The sequence below is a fragment of the Astyanax mexicanus genome, chromosome 5 (assembly GCF_023375975.1).
Source record: "Astyanax mexicanus isolate ESR-SI-001 chromosome 5, AstMex3_surface, whole genome shotgun sequence".
Lineage (NCBI taxonomy): Eukaryota > Metazoa > Chordata > Actinopteri > Characiformes > Acestrorhamphidae > Astyanax > Astyanax mexicanus.
Genome location: NC_064412.1, coordinates 168,079 through 188,106, shown reverse-complemented (window position 1 = coordinate 188,106; position 20,028 = coordinate 168,079). Strand labels below are relative to the sequence as shown.

The 20,028-nt window shown below is 41.7% G+C and overlaps 1 protein-coding gene across 1 annotated transcript in view; it reads left to right on the top strand.

The window, feature by feature from the left end:
- The window catches only part of cntn4 (contactin 4), a 151,090-nt gene that overhangs the window by 39,132 nt on the left and 91,930 nt on the right, over positions 1-20,028 (top strand). Inside the window, exon 3 of the mRNA XM_049479461.1 lies at positions 19,566-19,698. Within this exon, the coding sequence (XP_049335418.1) occupies positions 19,566-19,698 (133 nt within the window). The remainder of the gene's footprint in view (positions 1-19,565; positions 19,699-20,028) is intronic.

The following is a 20,028-nucleotide window of genomic DNA, read 5'->3' as shown; positions in this document are numbered from 1 at the left end:
TGTTTATTCTTTAACAGGCTTCATGAAACGTTCTCCAGACGTTCTCCAGACGTTCTCATACTCAGCAGTTTCTATCTCAGGCAGTTCTGTGGTCTGAGGAGACGCTTCAGATTAACGGAGAGTTTTATAATCTGGAGGAATTAAGCTCTGAGCAGGTCTGGCCCGGGCGAGACTTAAAATTATAGAATTTTGTAGCATTTCTATTCTTCCAGTCAACATAAACAATAACTAACAATCTAGTGCCTAGTTCAGACTTCAGGACTTTCAGCTGAACCAGTGTCTGATTGTGTAAAGTCCCTGCAGGAATGTGTAGAATCTGAAGAGAGCATCTGATTATCTGGGTAATATTTGATGTTGACAGTTTGATTTTATCAAGTTCTGAACATTGATTTTGTAACTATGCCAGAATAAATACCTTTTAGCATCCCTCTTCCCTTTAATCCACTTTATTATTGTGTATTCAGAATTAACAAGAATAAGACACATATATTTATAAAGTCACAGATTTGCCAAAAGAAACAAAAAAAGAAACAAATACAGCCTAAATCTAAAAAATTCCAAAATACACACTTTTGATCTTAACCAACAGCCCCAGATGAACCCAGTTTATTTTTTTATATTGAAATTTAATGCTTAATAATAAACCCATACATTTTTTAGTCATTTTCAACAGTGTGCTCTCTCTCTCTTTTTGCGCTGTATTTTCTACATTTGTTCAATAAAACCCTTGAGAGGATGAGTTAGATCTTTATAACGCAGGGCTACTGGCTCTACATGTGATTAACTACACATTTCAGCTAAATCTCTTTCCTGCTCAGGGCTGATTGAAGCCTGTAGACGTGTCTGACTGCAGATTGATGGGTTTGTCCATTTGTTGGATTTTTGTTGAGAGCGTTAAATGGGAAAGCTCATCAGTGGGAGCGTAATTCGCTGAGTTTGGTTGGGATGTAACGGTCCGGATGTTGGAGCGCGGTGTTTTTCTCCTGCGTTTGGGTTTATGTTTAACGGTAGAAGGTGAAAAGACAAACAGCGGGACACCTGAAACCAGTCATTTAGAGACCAAGTTATTCATGGCTTGTAAAGGCGAGGCCCGGTGGGGATTCTGCAAACAGCATTTTCACAAAACACTTTCTCGGTGTTGGCGGTGTTATGTTCTAAGAAGCATTCGCTTCCAGACCCACCGCTGGCGTATCAAATACAAATGCTAATAGTTTGGTAAATGACTTGCCTGGACGGCCTCTACATGTTGAGAAACAATGCAATCATGATGTTTCTTTTTTTTCTTCTATTCAACATAATGTTGTAGTAAATGCATCTATTGAAAGCTACAGCTATTCATTTGATGTTTCTGCAGAGCGTATATACTTTCACTCAACAAGAACAGGCAGCCGTGATCCTGATAGAGTTTACACAAATATATCATCCGTCTGTGTGCCGTCAGTACGCTTTTATACACACTTATTAATCAATAATCTCATTTTTATATATGCAGGTGAACATAAATACAATAAAAAGTAACGTGTATTTCACAGTCTGCAGAGAGCAGCTGAGATGGCGTGAAGCCCCCAGCCAGCACTCAGGTCAATGTGTTCAGTTCCATCAGCAGCTGATTTACCATCATTAATTTAAACCAGCTGCTGATCTGATCAGAGTTATAAATACTACTATAATACTGTACTATACTAAAGACTCCATGAGGAGAGATCAGGAGATTAAATCATTAGGATTGTCTGTATGTTTTATATATTTATTCTAATACAATTTTTAGCTGAATGTTTGTACAGTATTGTATAAATACTGCTGACCTTAAATCTGCAAAATAAGAACCTTAATAAACGCACTTCATGAACTTGTGTATAAAGAACAGCTAACAGGTTCACACTGTTAAAACCTGATATATAATATAAAATATTAGTACTGCAGTGTAAAACTGCTGTGTTTTATGAGGCTGAGTTTATCTTAGAGCTGCACTGACTTTATAAACCAGCGCTGAATAAAACTGTCTTTATCAATTAGGCTGATTGGTAGACGACACGCTTTCAATCAGCTTTCAGTTTAGATTGAGTTTATTCTGCGCTTTTAACAAATTGTATCATTCTTATCAACAAATGACTTTACATCTATAAGAATTGAACTTTATTGATCAGTGGTGGGGGGGTGTATCTGGGGGTGGGGGGAGTTGGAGGGGTGTATTTGGGGGGGGTGTATCTGGGGGGTGAAGAATAAATCTGGTGTCTATAAGGTCTGAAAGTAATTTGATATGTTCGGCTGTCGGCCGGGTTTGAAATAGACTCACGGTGCAGCGAGACGCCGAGTCCTGACTCAAACAGCTGATTGATTTAGTTATTAAAGCGATAAAACAACCAGGACAGGGCGAGAGAGAAAAGAGAGAGAGAGTGAGGAAGAGAGAAAGAGAGAGAGAGAGAGAGAGAGTGAGGAAGAGAGAGAGGAAGAGAGAGAGAGAGAAACCAGTAGAGTCAGAAGGTATCACCATGGCATGACAATTCTATGCAAATAAATTCCCACATTTGGTCGGATGCAAATCTCCGTCACCCCTGAAACAAATTGAGCTCATCAAACAGACGCTGGAGTCGAGTCTCTCTGAAGAGAGAACAGCTTGTCACCCGTCCAGATTCCACATTCAGGCCTTTCTTTTCACTGCGGTTTGTGTTTTTGCTGTTTGAACTCGTGGAAAGTCCTGGTTTGTTGCTTCTCTCGCTGGCTGTCGGCGGTGGGCTGTGTAGATATTCAGGTTTGCCGTTCTCTCTCAACGTTTTTAAAGCTGATTTTCTTAAAAGATTTGTTGGTGTTTCTCTGAGCCTCTGGCTGTAAGACTCGGCTTTCATGGCGATCAGAGGGTTTGCTGTCTCTGGACTCGCGTCTGCGTCTCTGGGGAAGGCCAATAGAGTTCGCCTTGGGCGCTTATTGCTCTCCGACTGCGGAGCCCAACTTTAAAAGCCAAATCCTGACGGGGGATTTTTTTTCTTCACTATTCTCTCCGTTGTAATCCCCCACAATCTGTTTCAAGGGTCTGACATGAATACAGCAGATCACTGTGTGTCAATCACAACTTTTACACTTGTTCCTGATCAAAGTAAAAAGTGAAAGCTTAGTGAATTCTATAAAATTGAATAATGTGTAGAGGGGAGAGAGTGAGGTCAGCACTTTTATAAATAGTGTAAAAAAGGAATTTACTGTTTACTGCGTACAGCAGTGTTTGTGTTTGGTGTAAAAGGCTATGTTCACCAGTATAGAGGCGTATCAGTGTAAAGTGCTATCGCTCACCAATCACATCACTTATTTATGATTTTGTGTTTTTTCGTGTGAAATGGAATTTACAGATTAACCTCCAGCATAAGAGAACTCAACCACTGATCTGGATGTTGGAGAAATTCTGAAGAGTGAAGAAGAGTGTTATCTGGTGCACTCTTCAGGCAGATGTTAGTGGTCGGGAGATAAAGGATTTGATGTAGTAATATTGCTTTAGATATCCGTTTTATATAAAACTTAATGATAAATTACTTTTTTTGTTAAATTCTGAGTTCTCTGTTTTTCTGTGGTGAAACTGGTTTATTTCCACTGGTAAATTAAAGCACAGTTAGAGTTCTTGCTGGTGTAGACTGGTGGGCTTTTCTTTTTTGGGAATTGAATCCCAGTCTACTCCTGACAGGATGTGGTTTTGTTACCCTGGTGTGAAATGTTCACATAAGGTTAGATAATTATTTAAAAGAACTCGACTATTTTTATGTTTATTGTCTGTTAATATTGTTTACAAGTTTCAGAAATGTCTTTTAGAATTCTCAAATATCTGTTTAATATAAAACAGCCAAAAGAGTTCTATCAGAAGTGAACCTGAACTGTGTGGCTGGATCTGGTTTATTTACACGAGTATAACAGTGTAAGAAGTGTTGATGTTGATGGTGCATAATGGGAATAGAATGCTAATGCTATAACCTACACCTAACCCGTGTTGCTCAGTGTTTAAACATCAGTGTTATTGGTGTAAAAGTGATTTTACATGTCAGATTAGTAAAGACCATTTTAGTGTAGATTAATATTGTTTACATGCTTTATTTAAGAATTTTAACACACTGTAAAAATAATAACGTTACATACAACTACATAAGTGTTCTAGCAGAAATGAACCCAGACTGAGCTCTTTATGATATTAAAACCCGTCTGTCTGTCAGTCTGTCTGTCTGTTTAACCTCTTTTACTCTGATCTAAACATACAGATATTCCTCTCTAATGTTCTTCTGTAAAGATGTTCTGTGATGTTTTGCCTCATTTGCTGCAGTAGTTCCTGCAGAGCGTGAATAAAGTGAATAAAGTGAATCTGGTTCTTGGTTTTCTGACCTTGAACCAGTTAATAGTGAGCAGCTCTTCACTCTGCAGCTCCTGGGCCGTGAACAGGATCTGATAGCGTTTTACGTGGAGCGTAGAGGAACACGTTTCTTAACGTTCAGCAGAGCAGACTGTGTGGAGGACTGCGGCACGGCCGGCCGTTCACCGTCGGGGAGACTGTATCACTAAATTTAACAGCGGCCGGCTCCCCCGGGGAGATCCGCGTCCGCTCTCGAGTGCCTTATCAGCCTGAATCCACACAGCCGAGCGGCTGAAGTGCAGGAGGGTTTGATGTATATTCAATACGGACGCGCCCGGAGTGCAAAACACTCGCGTTCATTCAGGGGTTTGAGGTGAGGTTCTCTCGCTCTGTGTTGGAGACGTTTGGAGGAAATGCTTCTCTTTGTGTTTGCTGGTGTTTTTTAATGGTGGAGGTTCTGACCCGTCCGGATCACCACGAAACAATCCGGAGCAAATCACCAGAACCGCCTCGACCTGCAGACCCCGAGCCTTTCATACAGGAACAGGAAACACTCCTGCTTCCAATGCAAGGCAAGTTTATTTATACAGTACCTTTCATACACAACGCTCATTCACAGTGCTTTACAAATTAGAAAATACACGGAGAAATCAAATTACAAAACATGTAAAAGAATAACAGTAAAAATAAAAATAAAAACTAAAATAAGAATAAAGCATGATTAAAACAAAGAGAAGTAAAATTAAAAACATGTAAAAGAAGAACAAAGAATTGGAAATAAAAATAAAATAAGAATAAAGCATGAATAAAACATAGTACAAAAATTCCATTTCAGAATAAAAGTGTTACAGAATAAAAGTTCCTCCACAAAGCAGATATTTCCTCCCAGTAGCGGAGATCCTCCTCAGAGTCTCAAACCAGGAAAAGATATTTTCCCCCAGCCGACATAGATTTCATCTGCTGAGCCAGTTTTCAAAGCTTTGTATCTGCAAATGCACACATGCTCTCACACTGCGTGAGAGAGAGAGAGAGAGAGAGAGAGAGGTAGAGAGAGAGAGAGAGAGAGAGAGAGAGAGAGAGAGAGAGAGAGAGAGGTAGAGAGAGAGAGAGAGGTAGAGAGAGAGAGAGAGAGAGAGAGAAAGAGAGAACACGCGAGAGAGAGACAGAGAGAGAGAGAGAGAGACAGAGAGAGAGAGAGAGAGAGAGAGAGAGAGGTAGAGAGAGAGGTAGAGAGAGAGAGAGAGAGAGACAGAGAGAGAGAGAGGTAGAGAGAGAGAGAGAGAGAGAGAGAGAAAGAGAGAACACGCGAGAGAGAGACAGAGAGAGAGAGAGAGAGACAGAGAGAGAGACAGAGAGAGACAGAGAGAGAGAGAGACAGAGAGAGAGAGAGAGAGAGCGAGGGGAGGGAGGGCAGGAGAGAGAGATGCTCTCTCTTTGTGTAAATAAATGTTATTGAGTCTCTGTGAAATACATCATATAATCACGGTGCAGTTTGGCGGGGTGGGCTCGGCGGTGATGCCGGAGAGTTTATTCCAGGTCACGGGAGAACCGCTCTCTCCACCGATCCTTTATTTCCTCTGGTATCGTTTACTACAGTACTACACTACACAGATCAATTTCATAATTAAATTATCTGATTTATTCAGAGCCTCAGGCTGTATGATAAATGAATGATCAAAATAATGCGCTCAGTTCCGTACGAAGCCCTGCGGTAACTTTACTGTAGCCTCATCCATAAACATCATACAGAATATATACAGCTGCTGACATCACTGAGGGCGCGGCCCACCCGTAAACACATTAAACATATATTACAATATATAGTTTCAGCATCATCTTTCACTACTAATATAAAATTAACTTTCACACATTTCTCATTTTACATGACATCATCCACCAGCAGCAGATCGTAACTCAGCAATTTAGCTGATTTTACTCCAATTCTGCATAAAAACACCGTTATTAATATCATAACATGATGGATCATTTAAATCTGGTAAAAATTCTGAATTGTTTAATATTGTCATATATGTGGTAAATATCATGCTTTATTAATTATATATAAGCTGTACTGAATAAGTTAAAATAGACAGGAGAAGCTATAGCAGTGGCATTTTAAAAATGACTTTAAACAGAATTAATATTCAGTGTTTCAGACACAGCATCTAATTAACCGGCACTAAGCATGTGGTTAGCATTGTATTTGGTAAGCATACTGTCTGTTTAGCATTGTGTCTGGTTAGCATTATGTCTTATTAGAATTGTGTCTTATTAGCATTTTGTCTGATCAGCATTGTATCTGGTTAGCACTGTTTCTAATTAGCATTGTGTCTGATTAGCATTGTGTCTGGTTAGCATTGTGTCTGGTTAGCATTGAGTATGGTTAGCATTGAGTATGATTAGCATTATGTCCAGTTAGAATAGTGTCTGTTTAGCATTGTGTCTGGTTAGCATTGTATCTGGTTAGCATTGAGTATGATTAGCATTGAGTATGATTAGCATTGTATCTGGTTAGCATTGAGTATGGTTAGCATTGAGTATGGTTAGCATTGAGTATGGTTAGCATTATGTCCAGTTAGAATAGTGTCTGTTTAGCATTGTGCAATAAAGCAATAGAGTGTAGAGAAAGCAATAACATAAAGTAAGAATAATAATATTAATATAATATTGATATTGATTTATATGAACACATGAGTGATATGTAAACATTTCTAATCTGTATAAATTATGAGTAAACCCGCCTCAATCAGCATTAGAGGGGTTTAATTAATTAATGAATCGTTCAGGCGACGCTGTGAACAGAAATAAACTCTGAATAAATACGTGACTAAATCTCAGCTTCACATTTCATTTAAATCTAATCGTCTGTCTGATGTTTTATATTTTTATTTGTATTCTCTGTTTATTCTGATAACTTCTATTTCCCAGAGCTGCTGTGATTAATAAGAGTCTGCTGCTGTTCTGACTGTGGCTTTAGATCCTGTCTGTAATCTGATCATTAGAAAGACTCGGACTGAGCGAACAGTAATTAGAGCCTCATTAATCAGAAGTAAAGGAGTTTTAGCTGCAGTTATTGATTCAGGATTGAATATTGGGGTTAAGTTTGACCTTCCTTTTCTCTGTTCAGTGTGTCAATAATTCAGATTTTGACATTTTTAGAAACAAATTAACTAAACAAACGCAAATCTCGTGCAACTCGAAGCAGCGCTGCAGATTTATTTACTCTGGAAATGTTTCTGTTCAGATCTAAATTTCTTTATTTAAATACTGCCAGTGTTTTACTGTAGTATTCATTTATATCAGATCCCTATAAAAGATTAAGCTGCTTTTCCTGAGATATTATTATTTATTCATCTTTCCTCCAGTTCCTGCAGAATTCTGATTCAGCATATTGAAGAGTTTATTGATAATCTATATAATGTTCTGAGTTTGATTAGAATATGAATATAAAGAATATTATTTCTGATAATCGTTATTAATGCTACCTGTCAGCAGGAGACTTTTGTCAGATATGGTCTGAACTGCATCTTCAGCCGTTTCATTGGTCGACCCCATCACTGCCCCTCCCCTCCCCTTAAACCCCCCCCCCCCCCCCACCCCCCGTTCCCCATATTTACTGATGACTCTGCAGCAGTTGTTTGTTTGACTGCAGGATCCTTCTGGCAGAAGATCACAGTGAATCAGTGTAACACTAATGACCAACCATGACTCCGCCCCCCACTTTCAGGACCAATCACACTCAGCACGCATCACTGCTCCCGGGTTATACAGCTTCCAGTGTTCGATTACTCACAGATAATAAATAAATAAATCACAAATAATAATAAAACAGCTGCACAGAAAGAGCTGCGAGTGAATAATTCATTTCATAACTTTCTCATACACTAATTAGCATAATTGACTTTGAGATCAGTTGGTTTTGTTAGTTGTTGCTCAGTTTGTTGGTTAGTTTAAGCACCAGTCTCTTATTAGACCAAAACCTGATCTATTTGACGTTATGATATGAATAGATTCAAGATTTTTATTATCATGTCAGAGAACAGTATTTACAACACATAAAATAATAAAAAAATACAATATATAGTTAACTTACCTACAGTATACACATTATACACAATAACAATACACACAATAACAATACACACAATAACAATACACTTTAGATATAATGACATATGCTATAGCAACAATTCTGTGCTATTGCACTGTTCTGCTGGTTGAACAGTGTGGTTGTGATTGGTTCTGCTGGTTGAACAGTGTGGTCGTGATTGGTTCTGCTGGTTGAACAGTGTGGTCGTGATTGGTTCTGCTGGTTGAACAGTGTGGTCGTGATTGGTTCTGCTGGTTGAACAGTGTGGTCGTGATTGGTTCTGCTGGTTGAACAGTGTGGTCGTGATTGGTTCTGCTGGTTGAACAGTGTGGTCGTGATTGGTTCTGCTGGTTGAACAGTGTGGTCGTGATTGGTTCTCTTGGTTGAACAGTGTGGTTGTGATTGGTTCTGCTGGTTGAACAGTGTGGTCGTGATTGGTTCTCTTGGTTGAACAGTGTGGTTGTGATTGGTTCTGCTGGTTGAACAGTGTGGTCGTGATTGGTTCTCTTGGTTGAACAGTGTGGTTGTGATTGGTTCTGCTGGTTGAACAGTGTGGTTGTGATTGGTTCTGCTGGTTGAACAGTGTGGTCGTGATTGGTTCTGCTGGTTGAACAGTGTGGTTGTGATTGGTTCTGCTGGTTGAACAGTGTGGTTGTGATTGGTTCTGCTGGTTGAACAGTGTGGTCGTGATTGGTTCTCTTGGTTGAACAGTGTGGTTGTGATTGGTTCTGCTGGTTGAACAGTGTGGTTGTGATTGGTTCTGCTGGTTGAACAGTGTGGTTGTGATTGGTTCTGCTGGTTGAACAGTGTGGTTGTGATTGGTTTTGCTGGTTGAACAGTGTGGTTGTGATTGGTTCTGCTGGTTGAACAGTGTGGTTGTGATTGGTTCTCTTGGTTGAACAGTGTGGTTGTGATTGGTTCTGCTGGTTGAACAGTGTGGTTGTGATTGGTTCTGCTGGTTGAACAGTGTGGTTGTGATTGGTTCTGCTGGTTGAACAGTGTGGTTGTGATTGGTTCTGCTGGTTGAACAGTGTGGTTGTGATTGGTTCTGCTGGTTGAACAGTGTGGTCGTGATTGGTTCTCTTGGTTGAACAGTGTGGTTGTGATTGGTTCTGCTGGTTGAACAGTGTGGTCGTGATTGGTTCTCTTGGTTGAACAGTGTGGTTGTGATTGGTTCTGCTGGTTGAACAGTGTGGTTGTGATTGGTTCTGCTGGTTGAACAGTGTGGTCGTGATTGGTTCTGCTGGTTGAACAGTGTGGTTGTGATTGGTTCTGCTGGTTGAACAGTGTGGTTGTGATTGGTTCTGCTGGTTGAACAGTGTGGTCTGTTGTTTTGATTAAAAGATTTATTTTTATCAGAACAGAAAACATTGTTCTGCCTCTCAGAAATATGATATTTTGGATCTGTGTTTTGTTTCCTTTAGAGTTCGTCCTCACACCTGTCTCACTCTCCTCGTCCATCTACATCACCTGTACTCCATTCAGAATAAATCAGATCCAGAAAGATCTGACCTCACTGCTCTCCTCAGAAACCTGATCACTTATCATTGTGGCATTTTTCTCTAAATATTTCTTAAAGACTCTTGCGACACGTTCAGACTACAATGTCCTCCCAGCGATGTCCTGCCCGTGATGTCTTCGCAAGGATATCCACCCTTTGATGTCCCTGGGACATCCTCTCAGTGACGTCCTCTCAGTGAGGTCCATCCTGTGACATCCTCTGAGTGACGTCCTCTCAGTGATGTCCTCCCTGGGACATCCTCTGAGTGACGTCCTCCCTGGAACATCCTCTCAGTGACATCCTCTCAGTGACGTCCTCTCAGTGACGTCCTTCCTGTGACGTCCTCGGTGCAATGTCCTTACTGCAACATTCTTCCCGAGATGTCCTTCATGTGACGTCCCCCTTCCTCTTTCCGTGCTCTTGTCTTTATTAAAGTGTTCATTAGGCGTGCTGTGGTGTTGACGGGGTATTAGCGCGGTTGTCGTGTTGACGGGGTATTAATGGGGTTGTTGATGAAAAGTAAGACTGTATCTGAGTAACTGAAGCCTCTATCCTGCTCCAGGTGGACTCACCTGCCGCGTCTCCGGAGACGCAATTACTCTTCGTGCTGCTGGATGAAGGCTCACGTGTCCCCAGACGTCCGCGTTGGCGTGCCCCTGCTAATTGGTGATGTCAGCGATTCACCGCTGGCCCTGTTTTCCTTTCTCTCTCTCTTTTCCTCCTCTATCGTTCTCTTTTTCCTCTCTGAGGTTCGGCTCTCGCGCCGTTTGTTTTTTTGTTTGTGCTTGCTCAACACATTCCTCACTCCTCCAGCGCATTCACACCGAGACATGTTTTATTCATGCAATCAGCCCAATCCGTCTTTACTCTCGCGCTCCCTCTCTCCCCCTCTTTCTTTCTTTATTCTCTCTCTCTCTCTCTCTCTTTCTCTCTCTCTCTGTCTGGGGTTGCATTCGCAGCACGATTCCAGCTAAAGGGTTCTGCTGTTGAAGAGGTGTGTGTGTGTAGAGTGTGAGTAGTGTGTGTGTGTGTGTGTGTGTGTGTGTGTTTGTTAGAACGTGTTCTGATTTGCTGGAAGAGGGAGAGTAGAGCTGTGTTTGAGGAATAACAGGAATAATATATGCAGGTTAATGTTGCGCTGCGGAACCCTTGACATTGATTGTTGGAACAGGTGTGTGCCTTTGTGAGTGTGTGTGTGTGTGTGTGTGTGCGGGTGTGTGTGTATATGTGTGTGTGTAGTGTGTGTGTGAATGTGGGCTGAAAATAGTAGATTTATTTAATGAAAACTTGTTTTTTTATTGTTAGTTTTAGTAAAAGCAGATTTTATTAATAATAAAAGTTATTGTTTGTTTTAAAGGTAAAATCGATCCTTTGTTTTTACCGCTGTGTTTTAAAAGCGCACGTGTGTGTGTATAGTGTGTGTGTGTGTATAATGTGTGTGTGTGTGTGTATAGTGTGTGTGTATAGTGTGTGTGTGTGTATAATGTGTGTGTGTGTATAGTGTGTGTGTGTGTGTGTATATAGTGTGTGTGTGTATAATGTGTGTGTGTGTATAGTGTGTGTGTGTGTGTATAATGTGTGTGTGTGTATAGTGTGTGTGTGTGTGTGTATATAGTGTGTGTGTGTGTGTATAGTGTGTGTGTGTGTGTGTATATAGTGTGTGTGTGTGTGTATAGTGTGTGTGTATAGTGTGTGTGTGTGTATAATGTGTGTATAGTGTGTGTGTGTGTGTATAGTGTGTGTGTGTGTGTATAGTGTGTATATAATGTGTGTATAGCATGTGTGTAAACACGTTTGTGTAATCGTGCATAGTGTGTGTGTGGGTGTTTATAGTGTGCGTGTGCGTGTGTGTGTGTGTTTGTGTTTGTGTGTAGTGTGTGTGTATAGCGTGTATATGTGTGGTGGAATCAGTAGTTGTTCTGTGTGGGTGTTGTTGAGTGGGTGTTATTGAGTGGGTGTTGTTGAGTGGGTGTTGTTGAGTGGGTGTTGTTGAGTGGGTGTTATTGTGTGGGTGTTGTTGAGTGGGTGTTATTGTGTGGGTGTTGTTGTGTGGGTGTTGTTGAGTGGGTGTTGTTGAGTGGGTGTTATTGTGTGGGTGTTGTTGAGTGGGTGTTATTGTGTGGGTGTTGTTGAGTGGGTGTTGTTGAGTGGGTGTTGTTGAGTGGGTGTTATTGTGTGGGTGTTGTTGAGTGGGTGTTGTTGAGTGGGTGTTGTTGAGTGGGTGTTGTTGTGTGGGTGTTGTTGTGTGGGTGTTGTTGTGTGGGTGTTGTTGAGTGGGTGTTGTTGAGTGGGTGTTGTTGAGTGGGTGTTGTTGAGTGGGTGTTGTTGTGTGGGTGTTGTTGAGTGGGTGTTATTGTGTGGGTGTTGTTGAGTGGGTGTTGTTGAGTGGGTGTTGTTGAGTGGGTGTTGTTGTGTGGGTGTTGTTGAGTGGGTGTTGTTGAGTGGGTGTTGTTGAGTGGGTGTTGTTGTGTGGGTGTTGTTGAGTGGGTGTTGTTGAGTGGATGTTGTTGAGTGGGTGTTGTTGAGTGGGTGTTGTTGAGTGGGTGTTGTTGAGTGGGTGTTGTTGTGTGGGTGTTGTTGAGTGGGTGTTGTTGTGTGGGTGTTGCTGTGTGGGTGTTGTTGAGTGGGTGTTGTTGAGTGGATATTGTTGAGTGGGTGTTGTTGAGTGGGTGTTGTTGAGTGGGTGTTGTTGAGTGGGTGTTGTTGAGTGGGTGTTGTTGAGTGGGTGTTGTTGTGTGGGTGTTGTTGAGTGGGTGTTGTTGAGTGGGTGTTGTTGTGTGGGTGTTGTTGAGTGGGTGTTGTTGAGTGGGTGTTGTTGTGTGGGTGTTGTTGAGTGGGTGTTGTTGTGTGGGTGTTGTTGAGTGGGTGTTGTTGAGTGGGTGTTGTTGTGTGGGTTTTGTTGAGTGGGTGTTGTTGAGTGGGTGTTGTTGAGTGGGTGTTGTTGTGTGGGTGTTGTTGAGTGGGTGTTGTTGTGTGGGTGTTGTTGAGTGGGTGTTGTTGTGTGGGTGTTGCTGTGTGGGTGTTGTTGAGTGGGTGTTGTTGAGTGGGTGTTGTTGAGTGGGTGTTGTTGAGTGGGTGTTGTTGTGTGGGTGTTGCTGTGTGGGTGTTGTTGAGTGGGTGTTGTTGAGTGGGTGTTGTTGAGTGGGTGTTGTTGAGTGGGTGTTGTTGAGTGGGTGTTGTTGTGTGGGTGTTGTTGAGTGGGTGTTGTTGTGTGGGTGTTGTTGAGTGGGTGTTGTTGTGTGGGTGTTGTTGTGTGGGTGTTGTTGAGTGGGTGTTGTTGAGTGGATGTTGTTGAGTGGGTGTTGTTGAGTGGGTGTTGTTGAGTGGGTGTTGTTGTGTGGGTGTTGTTGAGTGGGTGTTGTTGTGTGGGTGTTGTTGTGTGGGTGTTGTTGAGTGGGTGTTGTTGTGTGGGTGTTGTTGAGTGGGTGTTGTTGAGTGGGTGTTATTGTGTGGGTGTTGTTGAGTGGGTGTTGTTGTGTGGGTGTTGTTGTGTGGGTGTTGTTGTGTGGGTGTTGTTGAGTGGGTGTTGTTGTGTGGGTGTTGTTGTGTGGGTGTTGTTGTGTGGGTGTTGTTGAGTGGGTGTTGTTGAGTGGGTGTTGTTGAGTGGGTGTTGTTGTGTGGGTGTTGTTGAGTGGGTGTTGTTGTGTGGGTGTTGTTGTGTGGGTGTTGTTGTGTGGGTGTTGTTGAGTGGGTGTTGTTGTGTGGGTGTTGTTGAGTGGGTGTTGTTGTGTGGGTGTTGTTGTGTGGGTGTTGTTGTGTGGGTGTTGTTGAGTGGGTGTTGTTGAGTGGGTGTTATTGTGTGGGTGTTGTTGAGTGGGTGTTGTTGAGTGGGTGTTGTTGTGTGGGTGTTGTTGATTGGGTGTTGTTGAGTGGGTGTTGTTGAGTGGGTGTTGTTGAGTGGGTGTTGCTGTGTGGGTGTTGCTGTGTGGGTGTTGTTGAGTGGGTGTTGTTGTGTGGGTGTTGTTGAGTGGGTGTTGTTGTGTGGGTGTTGTTGAGTGGGTGTTGTTGTGTGGGTGTTGTTGAGTGGGTGTTGTTGAGTGGGTGTTGTTGAGTGGGTGTTGTTGTGTGGGTGTTGTTGAGTGGGTGTTGTTGTGTGGGTGTTGTTGAGTGGGTGTTGTTGTGTGGGTGTTGTTGAGTGGGTGTTGTTGAGTGGGTGTTATTGTGTGGGTGTTGTTGAGTGGGTGTTGTTGTGTGGGTGTTGTTGTGTGGGTGTTGTTGTGTGGGTGTTGTTGAGTGGGTGTTGTTGAGTGGGTGTTGTTGAGTGGGTGTTGTTGTGTGGGTGTTGTTGAGTGGGTGTTGTTGAGTGGGTGTTGTTGAGTGGGTGTTGTTGAGTGGGTGTTGTTGTGTGGGTGTTGTTGAGTGGGTGTTGTTGAGTGGGTGTTGTTGTGTGGGTGTTGTTGTGTGGGTGTTGCTGTGTGGGTGTTGTTGAGTGGATGTTGTTGAGTGGGTGTTGTTGAGTGGGTGTTGTTGAGTGGGTGTTGTTGTGTGGGTGTTGTTGTGTGGGTGTTGCTGTGTGGGTGTTGCTGTGTGGGTGTTGTTGAGTGGGTGTTGTTGAGTGGGTGTTGTTGTGTGGGTGTTGTTGAGTGGGTGTTGTTGAGTGGGTGTTGTTGAGTGGGTGTTGTTGTGTGGGTGTTGTTGAGTGGGTGTTGTTGAGTGGGTGTTGTTGAGTGGGTGTTGTTGAGTGGGTGTTGTTGTGTGGGTGTTGTTGAGTGGGTGTTGTTGAGTGGGTGTTGTTGAGTGGAGTGTCCCGGTGGGGGCGCTGCAGCTGCAGTAGAATAATTCTGTGGTTTAATTTCTCTGTAATTAAAAGTCTCTGGTCTCTCGGCTGTAAATACCGGATCACTCCTCCTCTGCCGGCGGTTGATACGTGTTTTTGCCGCTCGGTTACGGGTTGCTAGGGAACGTGTCGTGATGCAACAGCTGCTGAATGTTTCTGGAGTGAGACGTGTTTCCTGTTCACTCCTGAAGCTCCGCCCCCGGGAGAACTGGAGCCGCAGGATCCTGCAGTCTGATCCGGTTATACTGTACTGATCTCACTCTGCTCCTCTTTATTATCTAATATAAAACTAACTCATATAAAGATAATAACTCATATAAAACAATATTTACATTATTCAGAGACACAGCTAAGCTAATAATATGTGAATAATAATTTAAACCTATTAAAAAGCAGATTGAATAAACGGAAACAGCGTTTTTGTCATGGTGAGCACAGAATAGCAGACAAGTGCAGATACTGATAAAAACAATGTACGTTTATTATAAGAATAAACAGATGTAGACAGAGTCGATACAGAGAAGTGGGTGATAACCAGTAAACGGAGTAATGAAGGCAAGACTATACCAGAAACGATAACCAGTCCAGAGTTCATACACGAGTAATCCAGTATCAGAGGTAATCCAAGAGGCAGTAGTGAAAACACAGTCCAAGTCATACACAAACAATCCAGTATCAGAGGCAAAGGCAATAATCGGCGTCGAGAAAACAAAAGCAAGGTCAAACACAAAGTAAACTGAGACAAGAGATAAAGTAACGCTTTGTACGAGGATAACCTACAATACGCGGCGTGGGTGTTTGTGTGGAGTGCTCTTTTATAGTGCCAGTAATCAGTATTCGGGACTTCCTGGAGGAAGCAGGTGAGGTGTCACGTGATCAGGTGAGTGCGTGATGTCAGCGGGTGGTGCATTCTGGGTAGTGTAGTTGTTGACCTGAGAACCTCCGTTAGAGCTTGGTGTGGAAGGGACAGAGGAGCTAACAGCACCAGACGTGACAGTTTTATCTTAATCTGATTGTAATATTTATGTTTGCCTAGTGAATCTCAGCTAACAGTTCCTGATTAATTGAAAGTTTTCTGAAAGTTTCAGTTAACATTCTGAAAACGTTTGATCTGTAAAGTTTTCTGAATGTTCTGAAGATTTTTGAAAGTTTTCTGGTGTTCTGGTAACGTTATTTTTATTTTGGTAATGTTACTTTTAATATGTTCATATTGTTTGTGTTTATATAGCTGAGAAAATATTTTGATGCAAAAACATTTTACACCATATATTTTCAGAACATTTCTGGATCAGTATGTCTGTAATGTTACAGGTTCACCCTCCTGCATCCTTTTCTAAATGTTTCTAAACGTTCTTATAACGTTCTGTTTGTTCTATTTTATATTTATTTTATAATGTAAAACACTATAATGATATTTACTCCCGGCACTACAGCGTCTACAGCTGATACACCTCCAGATGTTCAGAAACTCCTGCAGCTGCTGAAGATCTGAAGCGTCACGTTCAGCCGGCCGAGTTCACGAGTTCCCGTCGTGCAGCGCTCTGTTCACACTGTTCACACTTACGCTTTAATCTGAACAGCGGAGTAAATACCAGTGTGGTTTAGTCAGCTGGAGGAGGAGGTACAGCAACAGTAGAGTAGTAGTACAGTGGTAGTACAGCAGTAGTATAGTATTAGTAGAGTAGTACAGAAGAAGTACAGTAGTAGTAGAGTAGTACAGAAGAAGTACAGTAGTAGTAGAGTAGTACAGTAGTAGAGTAGTACAGTAGTATATTATTAGTAAAGTAGTACAGTAGTAGTACAGTAGTAGTAGTGTAGTCGGGTGGGGGGGTTGGTGGTTGAGTTTTGGGGGGGGTGTTTAGTGCAGACTCATGGTTTAGAGTCAGGCGTCACGTCTGATACTATTATCATCTGTAATAGTGAACAGTGCGAGTCAGCAGCACCATCAGCACTGTTACTACTGCAGCCTACAGCCTGGGGGGGACAGATGTACAAAGATGTGTACTCTCTTCAATAAAGGTTCTATAGAGGAGTGAACAGTAGTGAACAGGAGTGAACAGGAGTGAACAGTAGTGAACAGTGGTGAACAGTAGTGAACAGGAGTGAACAGTAGTGAACAGGAGTGAACAGTAGTGATCTGGAGTGAACAGGAGTGAACAGTAGTGAACAGGAGTGAACAGGAGTGAACAGGAGTGAACAGTAGTGAACAGGAGTGAACAGGAGTGATCTGGAGTCGGTGCTGTAGTGAAATATCCTGTAGTTGCTACACAGCCTCTTTTAGAGTTACTCTATATAGAAGCTGTTTGTTTATTGTAAAGAAACATTAGAAAATTAACATTAATCATTTAAACTTTCATAATAAAAGTTCCTTTGAGTTTTCATGTTCCCATATATTAATATCTGATTTTAGTTCTTATGTGATTGTAGTTGATTATAGTGAATTAGGGGTGTATCGATATATAAAAGTATCACAATATTTTGTTTTGCAAAGATTTTATGCCAGTACTTCTATCCCTTGACTTTTGTCATACCATTTTACAGTGGATCATATAGGTGACGAGTTACAGATTATAATCCCCTCTGTTTCTAAATAACCCAGCAGCACCAGTACAGTGAGGGAGAGCAGGGGATGCTGGGCCGGTATATTAGATAATATAAGTGTAATTTTCAGGAATAAATAAATAAATATATAAAGCATGCTCAGTGAGCCGGGACAGGTCATCATCAAACCACACAGTGAGATTAGATTAATCACAGATACGGATAATCCTGCAGATTTTAATCTGATTTCGGGGAGTTCGGATTAGAGAATCTATGTTTGCCAAAAGAAGAATAACCAGCTGTGCCTCCAGTACGGATTAGGTTTTATAAAGCATGTAATCATTTTTAAAAGAAACTATTAAATACTGTTTAGAATTTCAGTTCCTAGTTCTTTATTTACCAAAAAATAAACAAAATAATAATAATAATAATAATAATAAACACTGCATGGCTCTCAGGATGAGAGTCTGAGGGGTTGTGGGTGTGATGCTCTCGTTCACTAAGCTTCTACTGTCAGTTTATATAAACAGAGATTAAAAAAATCAGTTTATATATTTTGTGAAAGAAGTGTTCACCTTTAAATATCATATTAACTGAGGACAGGGATTAAAATAACAAAAACCGCCCATTAAACTGTATAGTAATATTTACAGTTACCATCATATAAGCAAATATATATATATATATATATATATATATATATATAGAGAGAGAGAGAGAGAGTATAAACACACAATGTTTAAAGAAGTGCAGTGAGTAGTGAGTAGTGTATAGTGAGTAGTGAGTAGTGAACTGTGTAAATGTTTGTGGTTTTTTGCTGCAGAGCTGAACTCTGAGCTCCTGCTGGGAAAAGCTTTTGCTGTTTGTGAGGATCTGAATCAGCTGGACGGGTTCTGGTTCCGGTTCTGGTTCCGGTCTCTGGTTCCGGTTCTGGTTCCGGTCTCTGGTTCCGGTTTCTGGTTCTGGGCTGCAGATCCGGAGCTCCTGCTGTTTGATTGGACACCGGATGACCTTGGATGGTTTCTCTGCTTTAAACCGCTGAATCTCCAGCCTGGACCTGATTTGCATGTTGGATTCACACCAGTTGATCTGCCTCTCGGTTTGTTTAGAGTCACCCTGAGAAAGTTCTACAAAGTCATGTAGATTCAGCTGCGACTTTTTTCACACTGTCCTTTATATTTACTGTTCACCTGAAGTTCATTAGTACTGTGTCGGTGATACTGAGTGTTTATAACCTCAGTATTGTGGAATTAATCTGCTACTTCAGAACGTTTTGATAGTTTAATAGACATTAAAGCCTATAAAACAGGGAGTATATCAGAAATGCTGTTAGCAATTAAAAATGTTATGTATATTGGAGTTCTGTGTGTTTGTTCATTTTTAGTTATGAGTATTTATTTTGATTTTTTAATTAACAAAGTTATTTATAATAGATTCTTCATAATGCTTGCCAGTACTTAAAAAATAAAAATAAAGTCATGACAGAAACAGCCAAATAAGAGAGCTGTATTTTCCCAGAGGATATTTACTCAGTAAAGCTGTATTTTACGCTGATCCTGAACCTGCAGACGGTAAATTCTAGTGTCAGATTAAAAGTGTTAATCTGATTAAAAATCAATACTGTTTTTTGAGAATTGAAATCTGATACTGATGGATTTTTACAGTCATACTGTTTCTTTAACCCCCTGCTGCTGCTGCAGGAGTTTAATACTGAGCCCCGGTGATTCTGAAGGACTAGTTTATTTAACGGTTGTTTAGTTTGTGTGTTGAATTCAGAGCATCAGAAAGCTGAGTAGATACTGCAGATCATGTAGAGTAAAATCCTACAGATCAGCATCGTCTCGTCCTGCAGAAGAAGCTCCAGTGTGTCATTTCAGACAGAGCTCAGAAACCGCAGCGCCGAGCTTCAGACCGCAGCTCTAATTGGCCACATGTTGGCTGATCCTGTGGTGTTTGTGAGAAACGCACCGCAAATTGACGAAAAGCAGATGTCAGAGCAGCGGCTAAATGTTGTTCAGTATAAATCAACAGCGATCCCATTACCATCTAAATAGCTTCTGAACCCGAGTCTCCGTCCCCAACGATCCGCCAAGCGACGGAGAGACGGAGAGACGTTGAGACGGTGAGGCGGTGAAAGTGCCAACTGGAATTAATTGATATGTTTTGTCTCCTTGTGGTTTTCTGTCTCTAATGGTTCGCTGGTGTTCGACCACTAAACACCAATCACCAATCACTCGCTCTGTTACAGACCAACGGAACGGAGGAGGAGTTTACTAACTCTCTCTGTTTCTGTGTGTCTCTCTCACTCTCTCTCTGTCTCTCTCTCTCTCAGGGGACAGGGTCCTGCAGGGTCCTGTCTTCACTAAGCAGCCGGGCAGCATCGTGTTCCCGGTGGATTCTATGGAGAAGAGCAGGGAGGTGGTGTTTAGTTGTGAAGCTCAAGGTCAACCCCCACCTTCTTACAGGTGAGCATCTCCACACTGTGCACCACCCCACCTCCACCCCCACCCCAACCTCCACCCCGTACCTCCACCTCTACCCCCACCCCCACCTCCACCTTCTTACAGGTGAGCATTTCCACACTGTGCACCAATCACTTAATCCCTGTCTGAGAACCTGATCCTCAGAATGTTCTAATCTGCTGGTCTTTTTTGGAAACAAGCTGTTTGAAGATTATCTAGATTATATTTTACAGCTTCTAGATTATATATATATATATATTTAAAATTGCTATTCAAACAGATATTGCAGAACTGATTTCTTATTGATTAGGTGATCAGGTCTCATGTTAACAT